The sequence below is a fragment of the Panicum hallii genome, chromosome 3 (genome assembly GCF_002211085.1).
Source record: "Panicum hallii strain FIL2 chromosome 3, PHallii_v3.1, whole genome shotgun sequence".
Classification (NCBI taxonomy): Eukaryota; Viridiplantae; Streptophyta; class Magnoliopsida; order Poales; family Poaceae; genus Panicum; species Panicum hallii.
Genome location: NC_038044.1, coordinates 54,482,917 through 54,506,682, shown reverse-complemented (window position 1 = coordinate 54,506,682; position 23,766 = coordinate 54,482,917). Strand labels below are relative to the sequence as shown.

The 23,766-nt window shown below is 46.4% G+C and overlaps 2 protein-coding genes, 1 long non-coding RNA gene and 1 pseudogene across 3 annotated transcripts; 1 reads left to right on the top strand and 3 right to left on the bottom strand.

The window, feature by feature from the left end:
* Positions 1-5,122: 5,122 nt before the first annotated feature.
* Positions 5,123-7,206, bottom strand: LOC112885802. The gene is made up of 4 exons (XR_003227258.1): positions 7,031-7,206; positions 6,829-6,922; positions 5,552-6,753; positions 5,123-5,460 (listed from the first exon to the last, which is right to left on the bottom strand). It is a non-coding gene; the product is annotated as an uncharacterized LOC112885802 (long non-coding RNA).
* A 566-nt stretch (positions 7,207-7,772) lies between these two features.
* LOC112885797 (L-type lectin-domain containing receptor kinase IX.1-like) lies at positions 7,773-10,233 on the top strand. Its single transcript, XM_025951444.1, has 3 exons — positions 7,773-8,691; positions 8,801-9,323; positions 9,405-10,233. Exons 1-3 carry the CDS (start codon positions 7,785-7,787, stop codon positions 10,096-10,098), a joined length of 2,124 nt encoding a protein of 707 aa, XP_025807229.1. The 5' UTR covers positions 7,773-7,784; the 3' UTR covers positions 10,099-10,233.
* A 6,365-nt stretch (positions 10,234-16,598) lies between these two features.
* Positions 16,599-17,248, bottom strand: LOC112885497 (glucan endo-1,3-beta-glucosidase GII-like). The gene is made up of 2 exons (XM_025951105.1): positions 16,826-17,248; positions 16,599-16,709 (listed from the first exon to the last, which is right to left on the bottom strand). Exons 1-2 carry the CDS (start codon positions 17,246-17,248, stop codon positions 16,599-16,601), a joined length of 534 nt encoding a protein of 177 aa, XP_025806890.1.
* A 395-nt stretch (positions 17,249-17,643) lies between these two features.
* Positions 17,644-22,819, bottom strand: LOC112885496 (annotated as a pseudogene).
* Between the last annotated feature and the right edge of the window lie 947 nt (positions 22,820-23,766).

Sequence of the window (23,766 nt, the reverse complement as noted above, 5' to 3'; positions counted from 1 at the left end):
GCTCCGCACCGCTCGCCGGCCTCCTCACCGGCCACCACCGCCCACCGCCTTTAGCCGCCTATAAAAGGGGCCAAGGAGCGCCCCGGCACCCCCACCATCGCCGCTGCTCGCCCAGACCCCCGCCTCCCTTGCTCCAGCGCCGCCCCGCCGGCCTGCACTGCCCGCCGTCGCCCACCCCGTCGGCCGGCCGCCTCACGCCACCCCCGCCCAAAGTAAGGCCCGGAATAGGACCCCCTCCTCCCCCTCTCCCTTTTCCCCTCAACCCCGAGCCGCCCCCGGGTCCCGGCCGCCGGGATTTGGCCGGCGCCGGCGCCCCACCTCCCCTCCTCTGTTTTGCATGGGGGAGAGGAAGGAGAAGGGCAGTTTTTGCCCAAAACCCCCCTTCTTTTTCTGTTTTCCCCAAAGGAACCCTCCCATCTACTCCCTTTTGCAAACAAAGCCCTACTCTTTCCGTTATTTTAAACCAGGCCCCCCCCATTACATAAACCTAGAAATACTTGACACCTTTTAGCATGCTCAGGGTATTTCTAGGATTTACAAATAGGTCCTTACTCTTTCCGGATAGTTGCGAATAAGCCCCTGGACCCCTGTTTAGCCCCTGAAACCCCTTCGCCTTGTCATTTTATGCGCCAAACGACCTCCGATCGACCCGAAACTTTACCACGCCCTTTCTAGTATAGTTCTAGCCATGCCATTAAGAAACCACCCAAAAATATTACCCCTACCTCCATAACTAAATTATTTCCGATTCAAGCTTAACGATAAAAGCTTTTAGTTCTTTCGCTTGATTGTATGCCTGTTTGTTTGCGTCGTAGGACACGGAGTGAACGAGGAAGGTCCCGAGTGTGAACAAGTGAACGAGGACCAGTTCTGCAACCCCGAGCCCGAGGGACAGTGCTTCGATCAAGACCTCCCGCAAGGGTTCGATGATGGCAAGTTCAATCCCGCCCTTTGATGCATGTTTCTGTCCTAGTTTTTATAAACACAACCCAGTGGCCTGTTTTATAAAATTGCATGGTTTTGCTTGCTGAAAACATGGTAGGATAGCCATCCTTGTTTGTGATAACCATACCTTGACCACCTAGTTTTATAAAGAAATGTGTGCGTGTGGGAAGGGATAAAATGTGGTTTTGAAAGATGAGTCAGACGGGATGGATGGCATTTCTGTGTGAATTGCCGTTGGTGTGCTCGTACCTGTGTGGTTGAGCGAGGAAGGGAGATATCCATCTTGTCACCCCTAAGGACCGAGTTGATGTGTCATCTCACCTAGCTTCCTGTCGTGCAAACCACTTGACCGTTGTATGGGCAACGGCTTAGCCTAACCCCACTAGTTAGTCTGATAGCCATCAGGAGAGCTGGGAGCAGCGGGTGATCAAGGAGACGGGATAAGCTCTGTGTGACTTATGCCCCGGTTAAACCTCTGTGATAGGTCGAATGACCCCTTGATAGATCCCGTGGTGGCTAGCCAGGTCTAGCTAAGGTGGGTAAGGGCTTTGATGGGATCTGCACCGGCACTAAGGTGTTCGTGCTGTGGTACCCCACCTGTGGGTAAAGTTGCACACCTCTGCAGAGTTAAAATCTATTCGAATAGCTGTGCCCACGGTATTGGGCAAGTTACGGTGTGGTCACATAACTAGTGTTTCTTTCAGGGAATGATTTGGCTGGTGTGGGTTGTTTGGAACGTGTCCGGCAGTTGTGCCGTGTGCTACGGCGGACGGGGAGTCCGGTAGCAGTTTAAAACTTGGATCCTGTGTGGATCAACACCGTGTGCTCCTTGGTACAAGAAAACTCGTTTTGAAAATGCTTTTAAAACGAACCCCTGCATACAACTGAGTTTTCCGCAAATGAACCATAATCTTATCCTTGGAATATCCTGTGCATGTAATTCTGTTATAACCCCCTCCGTGGGTGTGATTGGACTTGCTGAATACATTCGTACTCACCCCATTCTTACTTTTACAGTGGAAGATCCCGACTACATCCCCGAAGACGTCGAGTAGGGTTCCGTCCTGCATCCAGTCTTGGCTGTGGTCAGGGCCACCACTGAAGTTCCGCATGGCGCAAGACTCTGATGACCCCCTTTTCGTAGCTGGTGTAGTAGTGTGGGTTCTAGTTGTAATACTCGCGATAGTGGTGCTTCACTGCCCATTACCGCATAGAGTTGTACGGTGATGTACCATCTGATGTAATGAAAGTGTTATCAGCCTCCTGGGACTGATAAAGCAACACTTTTAAGTCTTCCCTGATGGGGGGGACGCTTCATGAAGTCGGGCGATGGCCTCCCGAGCCACCTCTTGTATGGCCATCTCCACCGAAGTACCCCAAGCGTGGAAGTCGTACGTCTCTGCTCCAACCACCACCCTTGCCTCAAGGTGGAGGGTCGCCATGTAATCCACCAAGCCGACTCCGTATCCACGGGCATAGACCTCGTACTCGGGCTGAAAGGTGTAGTGCACCCGCCTCAACATCTCGTTGAGGAGCGCCGGGAATCCAATCGTCTCCGGAGCTTGAGTCGCCATGATCAACTTGGCCATCTATCCATAAAGACAAGAGGGATTAAGCACAGTTAAATAACAAGTGAAGCAATAGAGGAGAAAATAGCTCTATTTCAAGGGAGAAAGTTAGCAATTAACCCTTAGGTTCAACTTTTACAAGAAATAAATATTAGTGCAAGTACTCAATTTTTATTATGCTCTCAACACATTAAGCAAAGTTTTAAGTTCACTTCATCGAACCTCGGCTCTGATCCCCGTTGTAAGAACCGCCCAATTTAACACCATTTTAAGCAAACCGCCGGTTATTATCATTAAGATGAGAGCTAACATGGGCTCGCGCTCTCAGCGTGCCACGTGTTAACCCACATCTAAGTCATAACAACTAACACGTCATTCGCCAAAAATAATATCAAATCCGGTAGTCCCGGTATGTGTTCCACCATATGCTCAAGATCACGCATACACACATACCGTTTACAATCTCATATTTTGCCAATGAACCACAAAGAGCAAATTTTAAGCAACAAGGTTCAAATCTGAAATTTAAGGTTTAAAAACAAAATACAAGCCTCGGGCTCACAATTCAACATTTAGGAAGGGACATGAATCATAAAGTTTAATGTTTAACATGATATCCCCAAAAGAACGATTGCACAGCGGATAACTTGATAATAGGAATAAAACAATGGAGTCTTGCTCAAGGACGCTATCAAGACCACATCGACCTACTCCTCGCCCGCACCGGGATCGGCAGGGTAGAAGTGGCCAAACATGACTTCCGGCTCACCTGCAACTTAGTTTACAAAGCAACGTGAGTACAAATGTACTCGCAAGACTTACACGAATAATTAATAACCAAGGATTATGCAAATGAAGGCTCACAAGATAAGGTTTTAGGGTTAAGTAATTAGCATAAGCATGAGCTCTCTAATCCAACACCTAGCTTTCTTGCATTTTAATTATCTTGCCCAAACCACCTCAAATTTTAGTTAATCAAATTACAAAAAAAAGTATCATGAGGTGACATAAACCAATTCCGAACATAACCGATACTTCTACGAAGACTTCATTGGATATTGAGCTTGCAAATAACCGAGAGCGCGGCAATTCGAATTGATTAATTTAACCTTGCAAGGGTGTACTTCTTTACCCACACGACACAAGGACCATGTGACTCACCCAACCGATCAAATTGGGCAAGGGGGTACTCGCATCAATCTTTTCCGACAAGTTTCAACAATTGAACGTCATGCCTAACTTGCGCGGAGAGTTACCTAGGTCCACCGGGGATACCCCTAAGCCTCTCTACAAAGCCCTATGGCCACACATCTAGGACCGTGCATCAAAGATTAAAACTTAGAAGGTAATCAGCTCATCCATACCATGATTGGATATGTGGTAGTACGATAAGTTTCTCAAAACCGAGGTCATCCACGGACGGTCCTTAACCGATTCAAGCGGACTATGCCTCCAAGACTCCTTTCTCTAGGTCCTACATTCCGCCCAAACCATGAAACTATTTTTCCAACTAGACCAATCCGAACTTCCATCATTCCAACACCGGACAAGCGCGATTTAGATAACAAGTCGTGTAGTGAGCCAAGTGATTCTAGTCCAATATTTCCCTACAAGTTATAGACCATCTCTAAGCATGGCTAAGCATTTATTCAATTGATTGGCAACTAACTACAAGTGTCAAGGACATGGATATATGAAAACAAGGGAGGACAATGTACGAAAATAGGATCAACGATGTAATAGATAAACATTTAGCATAAGCACATGTACCCAAGTGAGATAACTAATTTCAATCAAGTTAAGCGGGTCAAGGAATCATGCTTAGCTGCTTGCCTTGGTTTTCTTCCGGCTCGATAACGAACTCAACTCCCGGCTCAGTTTCGACGGCCTCGGCAGGCTCAACAGGCTCGTTCTCCGGCGTTTCGGTCACTATAGTGCATGAATGAAATGCATGCATTAGCATGATGCCGATGATATGAAAATGATATGGTATGAAATGAAGAATGAATATCACAATTAAACAAGGAAGCAACACTAATGCTAGAAAAAGAATCTCGCTTATTACACTCTTAAACACAAAGGCCGAAAGTGAGAATTGCTCAAACAATTCCCCTAGCAAGCATAAATCAAGATTTAATTTTTGCATACAGGGGACATCATAAGGAACTCATGGGAGTTGGATTTGCAGCAAAATCATTTTTATAGAATTACTTATGCATTTTACAATTTTCAGCTACTCTAAAGAAGTTAAATCTTAAAAGACATGCAAAACATTTCTACAAATTCTCAGAAAATTACCACGGAAAATAGACATGACAAAAAACAGAATAGAAGTGGTTTTGACATTTTATCACATTTCACAAGGATTCTAACAAGATTTAATTTGGCATTTTTAGAGCATCCTACCAATTATCAAGAAATTAACTCACTTCGAAAAAGATAAAGCATAACTAAGTGTACAGAATATTAACATGTACAATAATAATTTTTCCATGTAGATCTATCACAGAGGAACCCAAATAAACAAGTTTCATGATTTTTGGAGGTTTCCACAATTTTCCATGGAATTTACAAGATCACAGCATAAATAAAACAAAGAAAGGCTTGGAAACGGGCTAGGGCCACCCAGATCTGGCGCACCCAGGCGCCGACAAGTGGGCCCAGGGGGGTCAGCGAGGCCCGGGCCGAGTCAAGGCCGGCCGCTGGCCTTGACTCGCCGTGGGGCGTGGCCAGTGCGCGCCCATGACGCGGCCCGCGCGCGGCGCGACGTCGCGGCGGCCGACGAGGGGCGGCGTGGCAGGAGCGCGAGCGGGGTGGGGGCAGCGCGCGCATGAGGGGCATGGCACGATGGGTAAGCTCACCCGCAGCACCGACGGGCGGAGCAGGGCAGCGAGTGGCGGCACGGCGAGGAGCGGCGGCGGCGGCGGAGGCTGTCGTCGGGAAGCTCCTGCGGGGAAGAAAAAGGGTCGGTGAGAACTTGAACAGAGCGAGGGGGTTGAAGGGGTGCTGCGCGCATGAGCAATCGGGCGGGGACTCACCGGCGGCGGCGAATTGCGGCGGCCGGCAGAGAGGAGGAAGGAGGAGGCAGCGGCGAATGGGGAGCTAGGGTTTTTGGGGAGAGGAGGGGGCAGTGTTTGAAGGCAGGTGGGGAGGCGAGCGGGCGGCCGTGGGGTGGTTCCCACCCGAGGCCACGTGGGCCCAGCCAGTGGCCGACGGGGTGGCGCCGCCGCGCGGCTGGCCAACGGGGGAGGCTGAAGGCGCGAGAGATGCGGGAAGAGGCGAATGATAGGTGGGCCCGGCGGTGGAAGAAAAAGAAAAATGGGGGTTCAATTTCTAAATTCAAAAAGGTATACTTCCCTGGCTTCAAAAATCGCCAAAATTTTACTGGAGTAAGTTCAAGCTGCCAAGAACACAGTGCAATAACAAGAACTCAAAAAGCTATTACGGATTGCTAACAAAAATTTAAACAAAACTGCAGTTTTCAAAGTTTTCAAGAATTTTATGGCTTGGGATAAACATAAAAATTTAAGAAAAAATATCTAAAATTCACCATTTGAAATCTAGTATTTGAATAAAATTTTTGGAAGCACAGCCACATAGAAAAATTTGTACTTGCTTCACAACATTCACTTAAACAAAGCAAGAAAATGGATTAACTCTGGCCAATTACATGCACATGATGCTTCATTATGCTTGGATGATGCTCATGATGATGTTGTTTAAATTGTTAATCATGTTTCTTGACTTTGGGTCGTGACAGAAGGAAGCCGTCAATCGGAGGTATCAAGCTTTCCAGAGCAGGATATTTCCCGTAAGCAAACAGGGAGCTGACGCGTGAATAAAACCAACAGGAGGGGTAGATGAGGACCGTAAATCACAAATAGGATGGTAATTGCCTTTTACTGAAGTGGAGCATCTGGCCGTCGTAATAATTAGGCATAAACACGACTTGCAAAGTGCGCTATATATACATATGGAGCAAGGAGTATGGACTTATCTAACATTGCAATTAGGCATGGCGTCGTGGCGGCGCATCCTCCTCCTCCTCACCACCTTCTCGTCGGTTGCAGCACTAGCTGTTAGCCAGCCCTACATACACGCCTCTTGCGCCCAAGTGCTCAACCACGGACAACTTCACCAACGCCAGCCCGTACCAGGCGAACCTTGCCTCGGCCATCGCCAACTGCGGCTTCGGCATCAGTACTTCAGGTGAGGCACCCAACATCAATCTGGTTTTGATCTGGGAGAGTAGAAGGAAGTTAATGAAACATTAATCTTAATCTCAAGAAGTTGAGTAGCACACGAGCGTGGTTACTCGGGCCGGCGCTTCCACCATTATCCATATTTGATCGACAACTTCTCTTTGGATGACGGCGCTCCCACCGTTATTCTACTAGTGCCTTCTATTTCTACAAGATAAATCTTTAAGATAAATAGTAAAAATATATACATCTAGAAATATCAAAACGATCTATAATTTAAAACAGGAGGAGGAGGAGTAGAAGACTGCTTTTCACCGGCACGGAAAAATGGCCGTCCGCCACTGTCCTCGGCGCTGCACAGGCTTCCGCCAGCAGGTTTGAGCAGCTGCAGAGTGAACAAGGGGACGAAAGGGAGGCGGTGGCAGAGGCTCTTGTTCACCACCCTAGTCGCCCCTGAGGCCTGAGCAACGCGGGTGCGTTCCGGTTTCCATCCTCTCGTCTATGAGTTTCACTTAGAAACTTTTCATTGCTAAGACAAGTTTCAACTAACCTTATAATTATATCCTTGAGCGATAACATTATAATTATGGCTGCCAGGACCCGGACCATAACAAATAATAATAAAATATATAAAGAGAAAAAAATTCTTGTCTCCCTTCAATGAAATGAATTCAAAATTTTCCTTTCCTACAAGACCGCATATCATTAATGCGAATTACGGAGGACTCGAAGCAACTCCCGGTTGACGATAGCGTCGACCTGGACTGTGCTTGGTCTGTGCTGCCGCTCTCAGAAGATTCCGTCGCTGTTCCTTCTAAAAACTGTAAATTTCTCACACGAGCAAAATTCGTAATTTTTCATTGGCCTAGGGCAGAAGTACCCAAAGTTGGACAGCTCAAACTTGTCGGAACGCGCGGACTTGGAAGTCAAGACATTTGTCTTCATTTTTTGACGTCCACAAAAATATCATACCCGAGAAATTATCCGAACTGACGAAGAGATGCGAAGACACGTATCTAAGTGCGCTGCCTCGGCACCTGCGCAATCTACTGCTCCTTCCCTACTAACCATGGCACCGCTGCATTTCCTCATCCTGCTCGCCATCGTCTCCTCATTTGCCGAGGCCGGTGGCGGTAATTCCCCGGTGCCGGAACTTTCGATAGGCTTCGTCTGCCAGAGCATTAGCGGGATTATCGGATGCTTGAGTCCCATTGAACCATACTACTGCTCTACTACGGGCAACTACACCAATAAGAGCCCGTACCAGGTGAACCTCGGCAAACTCATGTACGACCTCGAGTCGGGTGCCATCGCCAACCCCGCCGGCTTCAATTACAGTGTTGCCGGTGAGGCGCCCGATGCTGTGTTTGGTCTCACTATGTGCTACGCCGACCGTAACTGGACCCAGTGCCAGAGATGCCTCCAAGAGGCGACCACAGTGGAGCTGATTTGCCCATTCAGCCGGGAGATGAAGGCCCTCGAAGACGCGTGCGTGATCCGGTACTCCAACGAGTCGTTCTTCTACGTCGCCGATCTGACATCAGCGTTCCACGTCAAGGATACTAGTAACTCCACATGGGCTGGGTCCAAATATTTCAACAACTCTGTCACCAACATGGCCGGCGTGAACTTCACGCTGTGGAGTCTGATGTCCCGGCTAACGGCGGAGGCTGCCGTCTCCGAGATACGGCTGGCGAAAGGGAGCCAGGTGTACAATGGATCGAAAGGCATCTCGCAGGTGATGATTTACGGGCTGGCACAGTGCACCAGGGACCTCAACGCCAGCGAGTGCAGCAGGTGCCTCACCTTCTTCGTCGAGGAGCTGTTAAGCAGCTCACTCTCGGTCGAGATCAACGGCGCCGTCAAGGGCTACAGCTGTAACGTGGCGTACAAGATTGGGGAAGACTTCGATAGCTTCATTCGACCTGCTATAGCATCGGCGCCCATGGCGCCGTCGACGATTGCACAACCACCAGGTAAGTGTTTGCAACTATCTCAAACTAATGCAACCAACTTTCTTGTAGTCACTTTATTATAGCTGCAACTTTCTGTAGTATACTGATAATAATAAAAATTGTGGTACAGACTTGTTCCATGAGAAAGATCTATCGTTGGGGATAGTAGCCGGCGTAACAGGTTTCGTCATCTGCACCGGCGCCTTGGTTTGCATCTTCTTGTGTCACCGCAGCATAAAGGCAAGAGAGCGAGAAGTAGATGTGTTTGACGATGATCCTCTGGAAGATAACACGTTCGAGAAAGGAACAGGACCGAGACGATTCCGATACAGGGAGCTGGCCACCGCAGCCGGCTTCTTCTCCGATGAGGAGAAGCTTGGAGAAGGCGGTTTTGGGTCGGTGTACAGAGGATACTTAAAAGATATGGACCTTTGGGTCGCCATAAAAAGAGTATCCAAGAGCTCCCAGCAGGGGAGAAAGGAGTACATTTCTGAGGTGAAGGTCATAAGCCGTCTGAGGCATCGCAATCTGGTGCAGCTTATAGGCTGGTGTCATGGCGGCGGTGAGCTCTTGCTTGTCTATGAGCTCATGCCCAATGGAAGTCTTAACTCTCATATTCATAGCCAGAACAATGTGTTATCGTGGCAACTCAGGTACCACCACTAGCAGTATCTCCCGCTTGCTTTGTTAAATTTATTAATTAAAGGCTCATATTTATTGCGTTATTCCTTTAGGCATGGCATCGTGCTTGGAATCGGATCTGCACTTGTGTACCTGCACCAGGATTGGGAGCAGTGCGTTTTGCACCGTGACATCAAACCGAGCAATATCTTGCTTGACGCCTCCTTCAACGCCAAGCTTGGCGATTTCGGGCTCGCGAGGATGGTCGACCACGAACGACAATCTCACACAACTGCACTTGCCGGCACTATGGGGTACATGGACCCAGAATGCATGCTAAGTGGTAGTGCCAGCACCACATCCGATGTCTACAGCTTTGGCGTCGTCCTCCTTGAGATTTGTTGCGGCCGACGGCCGATCGTTGTAGTACAAGACAGCGGAGAATACGCCACCATGCACCTGGTGCAGTGGGTATGGGAATGTTATGGTCGCGGAAGGATCATCGACGCCGCCGATGCACGGTTGAATGGTGAATTTGATGGTGATGAGATGGAGCGTGTTATGATCACGGCTCTCTGGTGCGCGCATCCTGACCGCACCCTGAGGCCATCCATCAGGCAAGCGATTGGCGTGCTCCGGATGGAGGCACCCCTGCCGAGCCTCCCCACCAACATGCCGGTGGCGACATTCATGCCTCCGATGCATCACCTACAGCGCGAATCTGGGGCCACAACCGGCAGCAGCAGTGGCAGCGTAGGCACCAAACATTCAAGCATCGCGACCAAGACGTCTTCCTTGCCGAGATGACAAATCCACCGATATTGAACAAAGCTAACTAAAATATTCCGGGTATTACTCTGGTACCTCCAGGATTATTAGCAGCCTGTAAGACCACTCCCAATAGGAGTTTCATTATTATTTAATATGGTGACACATAAGCAATTTGGATGATATGGTTACACATGAAAAGCAGAGTTCAATAGAAGTAGTTTTATCTACATAAAACTTCATATATTCACTCAGTGGCGGACCCAGCAACTTCGATGAGCCTGGGCGCCTCCACTCTACATCTCTACATATGGTGTTATCTAACAACTAGACATTGAAGAAGTTAATGGAGTTAGCGGACAGAGAGCCTAGGCTGGTGCCCAGGGTCGTCGGGCCCTAGGTCCACCCCTGTATTCACTATTGTTTCCATGTTATTAGAACGTGTCTTATAATTAAATGCAACTTGCACATATGAAATATATACCAAAATTGAAACTATGCATTTTAGGGGGGTGTTTCAACATCAATTCATTGTTATTTGTTGACATGGAATTCTTGAAAATATCGACACGAAACTTGCCATTAGAATTGGCCTAAAGCATTTAGTTTGCTACTTTCTACCGAAGATTTATGGGGAAGATTGAAGCACTATATGTGGGACAGGTAGTCACAAAATCACTCATAGCACTATTGTACCGCATAACATAAGTAGGAAGGTTCATTATAAAGTTCCGAGAGAGAATAGCCATCAAGTTCCTGCAATGTTGAGCAACGACAGGCGATCTTGGAAACGAAGCATAAGAATTACTCTCTTCGTTTCAAATTATAGTTCATTTTGATAAATTAAAATATATAAATTTTGCTATGCTTGTGGACACAATGTATATATCTAGATATGCCTAGCAAAATCTATTTATTTAGATTTGCCAAAATAACCTACAACTTGGAACAGATGGAGTATCAACTCAGGGATTCCGGGAGTTAATTGATAGTAAGGCTCGGCATAATATTCAAGGATCTAAATACCTTTTTCTTCAAATTTAATTGTGCTTAACTATTGTGCACTGATTTGATTGAAAAAGTTGAGCCGCTAGCTGGGCTGCTCTGAAATTGATGGTATATATGCTAACTATTCTTTATCTATGTAAAACCTTATATTGTATAAGAAATGTGTAATAATCGAGTGTCCAAGAGTCCTACACATTTAATAATTGCCTAGCCAACTAGTTTGTGCATGTAATTGGTTAGACTGTTGTGTAATCGAGTGCCCAAAAGACATTGCCGTTGGCCTTAGATGCTAGTATGGCTTGGTAACTTTTGTGTGTGTCGATAGAATTTGAACTCGTGGAGTGGTCGTGGTCGAATGATCACAACACATGGAATATCCAAGAAATATTTGTGAACAATATTATCCGCAATTTATTTGTGCTGTATTCGGCACACATGTTTTTATTCATAACTGAGACAATCAGTATTCATATCTGTATTCAAACTATACGTGTCTGACTCCGAAACCCAAGGAAAATATGGAAACAAATATGGGCAGTATCGGTTCGTATACGATCCGTTTCTACACAGTAACTAAAGGTACATTTTAAGTGATCGAATCAATTGGATGTAACCAAACTATAGTCCATGGTATAGGTGGGAGATAACCTTTGGTGAGTGCGATGAAAGATAGTACCGTTACTAATAACATCACTGTTTTATTTGAGATAAGATAGTACCGTTACTAATAACTTCACTGTTTTATTTGAGATAAGATAGTACCGTTACTAATAACAACACTGTTTTCACCAAGCAATTGATATCATAGTAAAAAAATCTGCATGAACTTAGGGAACGTGAATAATAGGCTGTGGCGTCGAAATCACTGATAGAAGGCCTTCTTGTCCGTGGAAGATCGCAAGTGAGGAAGTCACGAATATGTTTAGAATTTATGGTAAAGCTCTTGGCAGTCCCTTGGAAGCCATCGGCAAAATAGTAATCTATTTTGACAAGCAATGTCTTAGGACGCTACAATAGGAAGAGTGCCCAGACCAGGGAAGATGATGCCGCCTAACAGCAAAACACACTACAAGTAAGCTAGATTGCTGTGCACCACCAGCAGCGCAGCAGCACAACACATTGTGATGACCACGGCCTTGTTGGCACCGCCCGAGGGAACAGCCCACTCATCCGAACACCACTACTATGGAAACAATCGCTAGGAATGCGCGCGTTCACAGCCAGGCCAGAGAGCCGAGCCGTATAGCTGCACGTCACCAATAATGCAATCTCATGGTGTTTGAAGTAGCGTAGCTGGCTCATTTCCTTTTTTTATCTTCCATTATCTGAATTCTATTTGCATATATTTCTTCGACTCGAACATGAAAATTAGTAACGGAGAACCTCACAACTTGCAAAACTTCCTCTGTGATAAAGGAGATACTACTGCATAAAACGTTCCCAAGGGCGGGTGCAGTACCCGCTCCTATTTTACGCAGCTACAAATAGCTATTTACAAGAGCGAGTAACGTGCCCACCTCTGTAAATGCATTTCCAGGGGCTGGTTATGCCGTCACCCGCCCCTAGAAATAGTATTTAGAGGGGAGGGTCAAGGAAGATCTGCCCCTACAAATTAATTTCTAGAAAATAAAAAACAAAAAAATTGAAAACAGTAAAATAAAAAAGGAAAAATATCTCAGATAACCAGCCATTATCACGAGCTGTCAGTATTTTATCGCCACGTCCATTGAGGATACGCCTGAGATGGTGAGTTTGTAGGTAGGGTGTCGCCAAGATCAAGAGCTCGAAGGTGCAAGGAATACAAAGTTTAAACAGGTTCGGGACGCCGAGAGCATAATTCCCTACATTCTGTGTGGTTTGTATTGCTTTAGGTGTTGATCAGGGTGATCTCCTATTTAGAGGGGATCCCTGCCCGCCCTTATATAGTTTGGTGCATAGGATTACATGGAAGTCCTAGCCGGATACGAGCTCAGGAGTTATACCCGAGTACTTCTCAGGTAGTTTCCTTCTGTTCCAACTAGTTCTACTACTGCTCGAGTAGTTCTACTTCGGTACTAGTAGTTACAATTGGTGTAGGGCGTGGGCCATATCCCACCCCTTATCCTGTAAGATGTACGCCATGTGCACAGTCCCATGGGCTCGGGTATGACAAGCCCTCGAGCTCTTCGTAGTCGAGTACTGCAGGCTTCTGAGTACTTCTGAAGGCATCTTCGAGTTCTGTCAGACCCGGGGCCACCGGGCTGGGCATGTTACGGAGTTTAAGAGATTAAGCCCATCTTATCTCTTATTCATTTTGTTTATCTCTTGTTTATCCCGTTTAAATAGGAGATAGAGCTAACCAACACGGAGAGGATCTACTCGAGATCAATTCTGGTGTGATTCCTCGGAGGGGGTTGGTTAGCATCTTAGTAACCCTGGCCTCTCGGATATATAAGGGAGGTCAGGGACCCCTCTAAAAAGAGAAGATTATTAGGTCATTCTACACCAAAGAGAATACAAACCACCACACAGGACGTAGGGTGTTACGCTCCGTGCGGCCCGAACCTGTCTAAAGTCTTGTGTTCTTCACACCTTCGAGTTCTTGATCTCGACGTTCCCTCACCCAAAACTTACCACCTTGGGTATATCCCTCGGTGGGCAGTCGGTTAAACACCGACAGCTGGCGCGCCATGTAAGGGAGCGCGTTGAAGATCCACCGGCGAGCTCGATGGCATCTTTTAAATTCATCAGGTCAGTTCCCTCTCAGGGTACGACGCTTGTTTTTAGCTCGTGGGTTTGCATCGCAGATGGTGCGGGCAACTTTCAGCGATTCCTCGTCGACATGACGCCAAAAACCATCGCTGCGGATCTTCGCAGCGGCCTCGACAAGTTTGTCGACGAGCTCGATAACTTGTCGCTCCACGCTTCCGCGGCACAGGTCGAGATGGAAACTGTTCCAAGCTCGACTTCTTCTGGTGTCGCGACAACTTCCCCTGGTTTGGACTTGTTCCAATCTAGGGATTCGCATGGTCGGACTCAACCCGGCTTGTGCGAATCGGCCACTGATCTTCAGGAGGCTAACGCGCCTGGATCCCTCTTCATGTTAGAGAAGGATCTGGACCTGCTGCTCCGGGACGGAAACCCTGAAGCCACCGTGTGTCGGGAGGCTTCGGGTTGTTCTGGCCCCGGTGATTTGGTGATCGCCTCCTCGCCAAAGGGGCACATCGTGCATTCATCAAGCTCCGTGCGGCCCGTGCGGCCCGAACCTGTCTAAAGTCTTGTGTTCTTCACACCTTCGAGTTCCTGATCTCGACGTTCCCTCACCCAAAACTTACCACCTTGGGTATATCCCTCGGTGGGCAGTCGGTTAAACACCGACAAGTTCCTCCGAAATCTATCTTGAAGGTGTCTTCCAAGTACTTCCTTGTCTGCATCGAGGCTGTGAGGTGGTCATACCCCGAGTAGTTGTCAAGTCTTCTTTTATATGGGGTGCGATTAAACTCGCACTCCATATTTAGTAGCCCTTGAGCCTTAGGTTAACTCATAGAATCGGGCTGAGGGTCAATTTAGTCTTGAATCTTCTATCCTTATCTTTCAAAAGATTTGAAAAATAAGTTGCTGATAACACGTGTCCCTGCAGCCCCCGAGCCTTGAATCCAAATCCTCAAGGTTTTGAATAAAGGATCCAAAGAATCGTGGCATGCAATATATGACGGTAAAGATTTGATGGTTAAGATGGGCAAATTGGTTCAGAAATTTGAAAACCGCTTTTTTCGGAATGAATTCCCTGAAAAAATAGTTAAACACATAACTTCTCCAAAAAACGCCCTAAATTACCGCTCAAATCAAACCTTGTTCGCTGAGAGCTGTGCCGCCTACAGCCCCCGAACCTGGGAGCTAGATGAGTCGCATAAGTTACACCTAGTAGTCGTTGGCGCCAGCCCCCAAGCCTAGGCATTGCCAAATTGCCGCTGGATCTTGAACTGTCGATGAAGCCGACTAGTCTCCAGCGCCCCAGGCCTCTTTGGCGTGCCCTTACCAACATGGTCTGTGCATTCTCCACCGATGGCCCATAATGTAAGAAACATGGTCCCATAGCCAATAATTGTGATTGTGGTGATTGTGTGATGATATAGTCAATGGGACTAACAAGTTTGTGAAGTCAAGATTTGTAGAATTTCTAGGTTCCATGGATGGAATCCAATTCATAAGATGGTCCAAATCATTGTCAAGATTCTAAGTTACAGTGAAAATGACTGCCGAGACAATTTAGACAAGTGACAGCAGAAAAAGGGCGATCGGTTAAACCGATGGTCTGGAAAATGAACTGACCGATGCATTGGAGAATTGCTACTGTGATCAAGTCAGTAGCACCGGTTTAACCGACGGTATGCGTTAGTGCATATGTCAGCTACAATGACGATCAACTGAAGAAACACAGAGGCACCAGTTGAACCGATGGTCAAAAAGAAGGCATCGGTGCTTTTGTATTTCAATGATGCAAAATAATTTTTGCAGTCGGAGATGGTTGCTTCAGTAAAAATCATCAGCACCGGTTGAACCGACGGTGCGTTGGTGCAATGCATCGATGCAATGATGCAAGCAAGCTCAGGCATGGTAGAGAGATATTCAACGGCTAGCATGCAAATTCAGAATGCCAGGTTAAACAGACAACTATGGCCGGTGTAATCGACGCTTTAGACTTTTCAGTAGAAAATCATGCAACGGTTAGGAGTGGATCTCTAGCATGTATAAGGCCTCACCCGGGATCATTTGATGTTGTTGGAGTTCGTGAGAAGCTACAAAGACTCTGCTGAAATTCTCCAAGACAACCAAAGAGCTCGTTGATCAAATCCTTAGGATTAGCACAAGTTCTGTGAGGTGTAGTGCTAGGCTAGCTCTAGAGAGAGTGTGAGAACAAAGTGTTGTGACCTTGTGCTGATTCTTGAGTGAATCTCAGCTGTAATCTCGGTGTGCTGGCCCCTTGGAGTTTTTGTGACTTGTGGGCAAGTCTTCGACCCTCCGGCTTGGTGTAGAGCGGCGACAACGGTTTTATGTGGGGCACAAGGAGACTCCTCCTTTTTGGGAAGCTCCGTAGTGAAGGCGGCATAAAGATGACCGAAAGACTTGGCGTGAATCTTAGTGGCCGAGCCTTTATGGCAAGCCAAGAGGAGCTCCGAAAGAGACTTGGTGACCAAAAAGTAATACTCTTTGTGAGTGCTTAAACAACATGGACTAGAAATGGCTTAGTGCCTATCGATACCACGGGATAAATCCTTGCATCAAGAGTTTGCTTCCTCTTATCCCCTTTACGTTTCAGCATTTTATTCTTGCAACTTGTGTGCCTTTACTTTCTTAGCATAGTATCTTGTTAGGATTGGCTATAGGTTGCAAAATTTGTTTGGGATGAGATTTTTATATTAGAGGAATCATACTTACACATCTGCATAGCATGTTCACCATTCACCATAGTTCCACATCTAGATAGCTTCTAGATTATGTTTTATGCAAATTAGTTTAAGCCACATGTTAAGGTTTTTAGTTTGTCTAATTTACCCTCTTCTCCTTTTGAAGCTACGAACACCGATTCCTTTTACGGAGCCGCCGTCCAACGGCCACTTGCTCTCCGACACGACGACAATCGACACGTTCGACGCGCCTACCTTCACCATCGCCGAACAGATCGCGTCAGTCATTGCATCGAAGATGTTATTGTACTCAGATCCATTCGATGTCGGTGAGCATAGCTTGAAGAGCGCGTAGTTGAGATCGATTTGACCATTTGCACCCTTGTAGGCCAAGGGTAGACGTTGGCCAGCAGCGGTGAACCGTTGCTCGCCAAGAACTTGACGATGGGACCTCCATGACCATGGGTCGGCGAGTGCGCCGTCAGACGAAGGCAAGGAGGTGGCGGCAAGCACGCCCATTTTGACAGCCCTTGACACCTTGATGCTGCTGAGGCCTGCCGCAGAGAGCGCGCGGTGTTGTGGTTCTGCATGGCCGGGAGGATCTTCTGCGTATCACCGCCTTCGACCTCGTTGCCGACGGTGCTGTACTTGAACATAAAATTGCCCAAGTATGGCTGGAAGTTGGCCTGCACCCAACCGGATGTGTCAGAGACGAGGGCGTTGAGGTTTGTCTCGTCGATGATGGCATCGATGCCTGGGCAACAGAGGGCCTGCAGGCTGCAGGATGGTGGCATCGGCGGAGTAGATGCGCATGCCGTTGGACCTATCCCGCACCATGTCTCAGCCGCCGACGGTACGCCGTCGTCATGCATACCATAGCACATGTCGATGGATTGCACTGCTGTTGATCATGCTAGTGATATAGTAGTATATTATTTTAAATATGCTAGCTAGATGCATGTTCATGTGCAGAGATGACATGGATGTTATTGTGAACTGAGCATGCCCGGTTTCATGAGACCGACTGTCCGATGCACGGGGAAAGAAATGCCGACCAACAATCTAACGGTAACTATTCAAATGGACACAATATATATTCAGTATATATATGTACACGTGTCTCAAAATTATTCTGTAAACAATGGATAAACAGCCATCAATGGATAAATCAACAATTGGAACTTTGTGATTCATTGAAAATGAGCATATAACATTGATATTAAGTCATCCATACATATATACATGAGCTAAGCTAGCAGCTAGCTAAGCTACTACAACACTACAAAGTGACATGGGCTCACAGCCATTTGGTTTGCAGATATCTATGCAGTCAGGGACCAAAAGTCATCAAGTTTGCATATGAGCAAGCTCTCAACCATTAAGGTTGTGCAAAACATTCATTCCCAGGAACTCAAACACAAAACAAACATAAAAGCTTGCATGAATATTTTTTCTTCCAGCTTGCAACCAGCTTCAAGCATCCTTCCTAGCATTTCTTCCGGAACTACCTGAAAGTGAATATAGCATGGAATCAGTGACAATTTTCAGCAAAATATGAGAAAATGAAATGACATACAACCACTCAAAATAGTATCAGTCATATTAGAGGATATCACAGAACACAACTAAGCATACTAGTGCATTTTCTTACACGTGTACACACTACACAAGCATCATATATTTTTAGTCATTGGAGCAGCACCTAGCTTAGCACAAGACTCATGCAAACAAATAATGCTCATTGTGAGTTTATATGGCAGCCAATAGAACAAAACATGACTAGAAACAATTTCTCATCTATTCCCAGCTAGTTCTCACTCCAAATAATGCTCAGCTTGCAGAATTCTCACACTATTTCGACGATTCCAGCTCCAAGGATAAGCTAATTGCTATGCAGATTACTCTATGCAATAACATGCTATCTAAATTTATAAATTCATATTTGTCTCATGAACAGAAGCAGCGCAGATTGCTCTATGTTGTTAGTTGAAAGTAAAATTCAGACTAAATACCTGCAGTACCTAGGGAGGATTTTGATGCCTTGCTAACCTTCAACTAACAATAACTTCACAATATTGCTTTCCAAGAGGCTGACCTCCTACCAAGGTGTTGGATTAGTTGAAATAATTGTGCGATGATCTCTTGATAAGGTACTGCCTTGGACCTTGGCTCATCTATAGTTTATATGCTCTTTAGCTAACAAATAAACAGGATGCTCCTTACCTGAATGATTGACCCCTACCTGAAATGACTAGTCCAGATATCTACAGAAAAGAACACTACTGACAAATGCCTACTTGCATGGTAATGACAACAATTATTTCCTCTAAGCACGCACCACATCAAGGTTTACTAAACAAAATCAAACTATGTATTTAGTATTAACACAGGGAGGTCATGAGTTTTCTGCAAGTACTCATAACACAGGGAGGTCATGAGTTTTATGCAAGTATAGTACAGGGAGGTCATGAGTTTTCTGCAAGTACTCATCTGGAATGAAGCATGCATGTACAAAGCAAAAAAAAAAAGGTTACCTGGAAGGCAAATTACAATAATTTAGTATACAATGTCTACGAATACATGCTCAGATACTGCTTTTTTACCCAGATTGAATACATAATAATGCATCAAATCAAGGATAGCAAGGCGGGTACATACCTGCACGGCTGCAGTCCAGGTGTCCATGTTGAGTGATGTCATCCCAGGTGACAAATAGTGGGAAGCCATCACATGGAAATAAACAAACTGATTAGTTCATGATGTCCAGAGATAAATCAATACCATGCGTGACCTTCCGTTCTAAATTTGTGAACAAAACATTGTGAACAGAACAATAGCAGGTTTGCAGGAGACTCAACGGCGCAATGCTGCGCACATCTAAAGGCAACAATCGTAACAAATCATGGGGCTAATACATCATAATGGTTAAGAGTTGAACTCGACTGAGCATCTGAGTGCACATCACGGATAAAATTTGTTTACTTTGGTCTTATGTTTGGAACTTGCAAGTCCATAGAGCTAGATCTTTTGGTTCAGGGACACACATGGCATAAACAATAGCAAGAACGTTTATTTCATACCTCCCGTCATGAGATGCGCCCGTCCCCACCTCACGGAGGCGGAGCTGCGCGCCAGTGCCGAGCCGCCGGCGGCCGCTGCTTGCTTTTCCGCCCGCGTCTCGCGGAGGCGTAGCAGCACGCCGGCCGCTACCTGCCCGTCCGCCAGCGCCTCGCGGAGGCGGAGCTGTGCGCCGGCAGCGCCGAGTCGCCGCCCGCCGCGTAGCCCTGTGCGGCGTGCGGGCCCGCCGCTCACTAACCTCCTGCGGAGGATCTGAGGAGACGTCGGTGGGGTGGGAGCTTCGTGGATCTGAGGAGGGGGGCGGGCGGGGCCGGGTGATGATCTGAGCAGGGGCTGGCGACGGTGAAAATTTGGTGAAGTAGAGGTAGAGGAAAGGTAGGGTTTGTGAATGACTGAGGGCCTGTTTGGATCCAATGGAAAGAGAAAGAGAAAGTGCAAAACTTTTGCTTTTTTTTACTTTTTTTGCACTTTTAGATCCAAACACTCCAAAGTGCAAAAGGGCAAATGCTACCGTAATTTTGCTAATTATGGATTAATTAGGCTTAATAGATTCGTCCCATCATTTAGTCCTCATCTATGTAATTAGTTTTTTAATTAAATTATATTTAATACTTCTAATTAGCGTCCAAACATCTGATGTGACAGGAGCAAAAATTTTACTATTTACCCTTTTACCATTTGCCCTTGATCCAAATAGGCCCTGAACAGTGGGCCTTTTGGAAAGTTTTGGATGCCAGTTATAATTGGACCGCAGCAGGCGTGGAGGGAAGTGGGCCTGGGCACTTATAGTTGTTCGGTAAACAATAGATTTGCTAATGGATGATTGGTCGGGAAAATATAAAATACTGACTAATGGTCCAATAAGATACTATACCAATATAAAAAATTCAATATTGCTTATCTACTTATACCATCAGATGTCTGGCGCTGAAAAGAAACAGAGTCCATTTCAGACTGCCAATCGCATACCGAACATCTTAAGAAACTGTAGAAAATAATATGATATATACCAGAAGTACTCAACCATGTAGTTTTGTTATTGTAACAGGGATGAGGTCTCCATCCGATGGAACTAGTCGCGGTGATCCATGTGATGCTGCCGCCGGTCGCACTATCGGAATTAGTCGGGAACTTGACCAATGGTAGCGGCAGGAACGTCGTGATCGGTATTTTTGGAGGGAGGCTTGGCAAACTGCTCCTCCAGGCGCAGCACGTTCATATCCTCCTTGATGGAAGGCCTCTGGGTGCGGTCAGGGTGCGCACACCATAGTGCGGTGACCATCACGTGCTCCATCTCTCCAATACTGAAGTCGTCGTTGAGACGAATATCAGCAGCATCTAGGATCCTTCCTTGGCTGTATAACTACCAAACCCGTTGGACCAGGTGCATGATGGTATCCTTTGTGACCTCAATTGTTGGTGGCCGTCCACAAGCGATCTCGAGGACGACGACGCCGAAGCTGTAAACGTCGGACTCGATGCAGGTGCCGCCGGTGACCATGCACTCTGGGTCCATGTAACCCATCGTGCCAGCGAGCACCGTCGTGTGCATGCCCTTACCGTGGTCAACAAGCCTTGCCAACCCAAAGTCACCAAGCTTTGCGTTGAATGATGCATCCAGCATAACATTGCTTGGCTTGATGTCGCGGTGAAGAACACATTGCTGGCAATCCTGATGGAGGTAAAGAAGTGCAGAACCAATTCCGAGCATGATATCATGCCTATATAAAGCACATACAAAATTAATAAAATCACATGAGAGGGTATTGGAAGTGATAAAACTCTGTGAGTGGCGTAATTATAAATACCTGATCGTTCATGGTAACACTTTGTCCGGATTGTGAATATGAGTATCAAGACTTCCATTGGGCATGAGCTCGTAGACAAGCAACAGCTCATCATCACGATGGTGCCAGCCGATGAGCTCCACAAGGTTGCGGTGGTTCAGCCGGCTTATGATCTTTACCTCAGACTCATATTCTTTCCTGCCCTGGTTTGAGTTCCCGGACACTCTTTTTATAGCGACGTGAAGGTCCATATCACTTAAGTAACCATGGTACACTGAGCCAAAGCCCCCTTCGCCAAGTTTTAAGTCATTGGAGAAATACCTGGTGGTGATAGCTAGTTCTAGGCAGTGGAAGCGTCTGGGAACTGCCCCTTTCTCAAACTCCTCTTCTTGTGGTTCAGCATCGAGCACATCACCTAGATCCTGCTCCACTGGCATACACTTTGTTCTGCATCGCCAAAAGATCCAAACCAAGATGGCCAAGGCGACCAGGAGTAGAAGAGAGCCCACAGACGCTCCAACCACAAGGCCAGCCATAGGTTTGTCAAAGGAGGGAGGCGGTGTAGCTGTTGCATAAAACACGCATACATAGACTTAATACAATTGTAAGGGGTTGTCATGACACACTCAAAATTTACAGTTGTGTGACGCATGTAGCATCATGGATACTCAGTTGCTGACCTTGTAGCTGTGGAGTAGTTGTTGACGGCGCTGAGGGCTGCATCAGCGGTGGTGGCGCAGGCGGAATGGTGATGGTTAGGTCTTGCCCAATCTGATACACCACGTAGTAGCTGAAACCCTTTACGGCGCCATAGGTGTGATTCGAACCCGAGCTCGATAGAATTGCCACGAAATTGGTGAGGCACCTCATGCACTCGCTTGCGTTGAGGTCCCTCATGCACTGCACAAGCCCGTACATCACCTGGGACCTACCGTTAGAGTCTTCGAACTTTTCACTCCCATTGGCTAGATGCAGTGGCGAGCCGGATGCCTTTCCTGCAAGGTGGCCCATTAGCCTCCATCGCGTGGCATTCATGGTGGCTATGTTGGTGGCATTGACATCAAATGATATGTAGGATGCCACGCGAAGGTCAGCGACGGAGAAGAATGACTCATCGGAGTACTTTAGGATGCAGGCTTCGTAACTGGCCTTCATCCTTCTTCTGAATGGGCACATTTGCTGCACACCGGTGGTAGCAGCTTTGAGGCATTTCTGGCACTGATCCCAGTTGCTATCGGTGTATCACATTGTGAGGCCGAAGATGGCATCAGGTGGGTTTCCTGATTTACTCTTATTGAAGCCACAGTTGTTGATGGCGCCCACCTCAAGATCAGCCATGAGCTTGAAGAGGTTCTTCTTGTATGAGCTTACCATGTTGTAGTTTTCCATGGTTGAACGGTTGGGCCGAGAAGATGTGTAGTTCTGGCTAACCACTGCTACTGCCGTTTCAGCTAGCAATGAGATCGCTGTAAGGAGGGACAAGAGGTGCCTTGGAGCCATGGTTGGCAGAATAGGTGGCTCTGCGGATCTCGAAGGCTTCGTACGCTTTATTGACTCTCATGAGTCTTAAGCCTCAAGTCAATGGCTGCGTTCCAACAGGTTTTAGTTGTTTAACGTAATGTTTCTTTACTCCACTTGCATAATGACACTGATGTGAGTTCTACCGTACCATTGTAGCTTATGCAATGATTAGTGACAGGGTTCCTTCCGTAGTCCCATTGGCGAAAGAATGCTGGAGGACTGCTACAATCATTGAGTCTGATGTTGAATCGCTATCAACCCTTTAGAATACAACTATCGTGTTTGGTTGCTTGAACTAGTAGAACTATGGAAAGGATCATGGGTTTGTGCCTGCATTTGGTTGACAAACTGAATTGAACTCACAAGAAGAACTAGCTCAACCTTGCTAGGACATTTGAATTTTCCAATACTTCTTAGTTGCTCCCAAATTTAAGGGAATACCACTAATAAGCATTAAGCAACTACTTATGAATAGACATACTTGTTTCGATATAGTGAAAAATAAAATACGAGCCAGAGAACATTAGTTTATGATTACATATGTGCGAAAGACATAATAGGTAGGAACCTTGATTTGTCTTGGCATTTGTTTGTTTGCGATGCACGGTGGGTAGGCATGTATGTACAGTCCTTCCTGATATACAAGTGGGATATTGTTACCAACAACTAGCTAGGCTTTCGCTTTGTTACAAGAACTACTCCATTGATATATAAAAGTTGTGGAAGACACGATGTTCCATATAATGGTGATGTTTCATAATTGTTGGATAGGTTGTGTAGTAGATAATGGCATTAAACTAATGATTATCAGATCTTAAGGCTGAGTCGTCTATAGTCTGGATTGAACTATAGATTAGGACTAATCAGTGTTTGAATAAAAATAGTTTGTCTGGTGAAAGTTGTAGGTCTTTCTCTTTTTAGTTTCT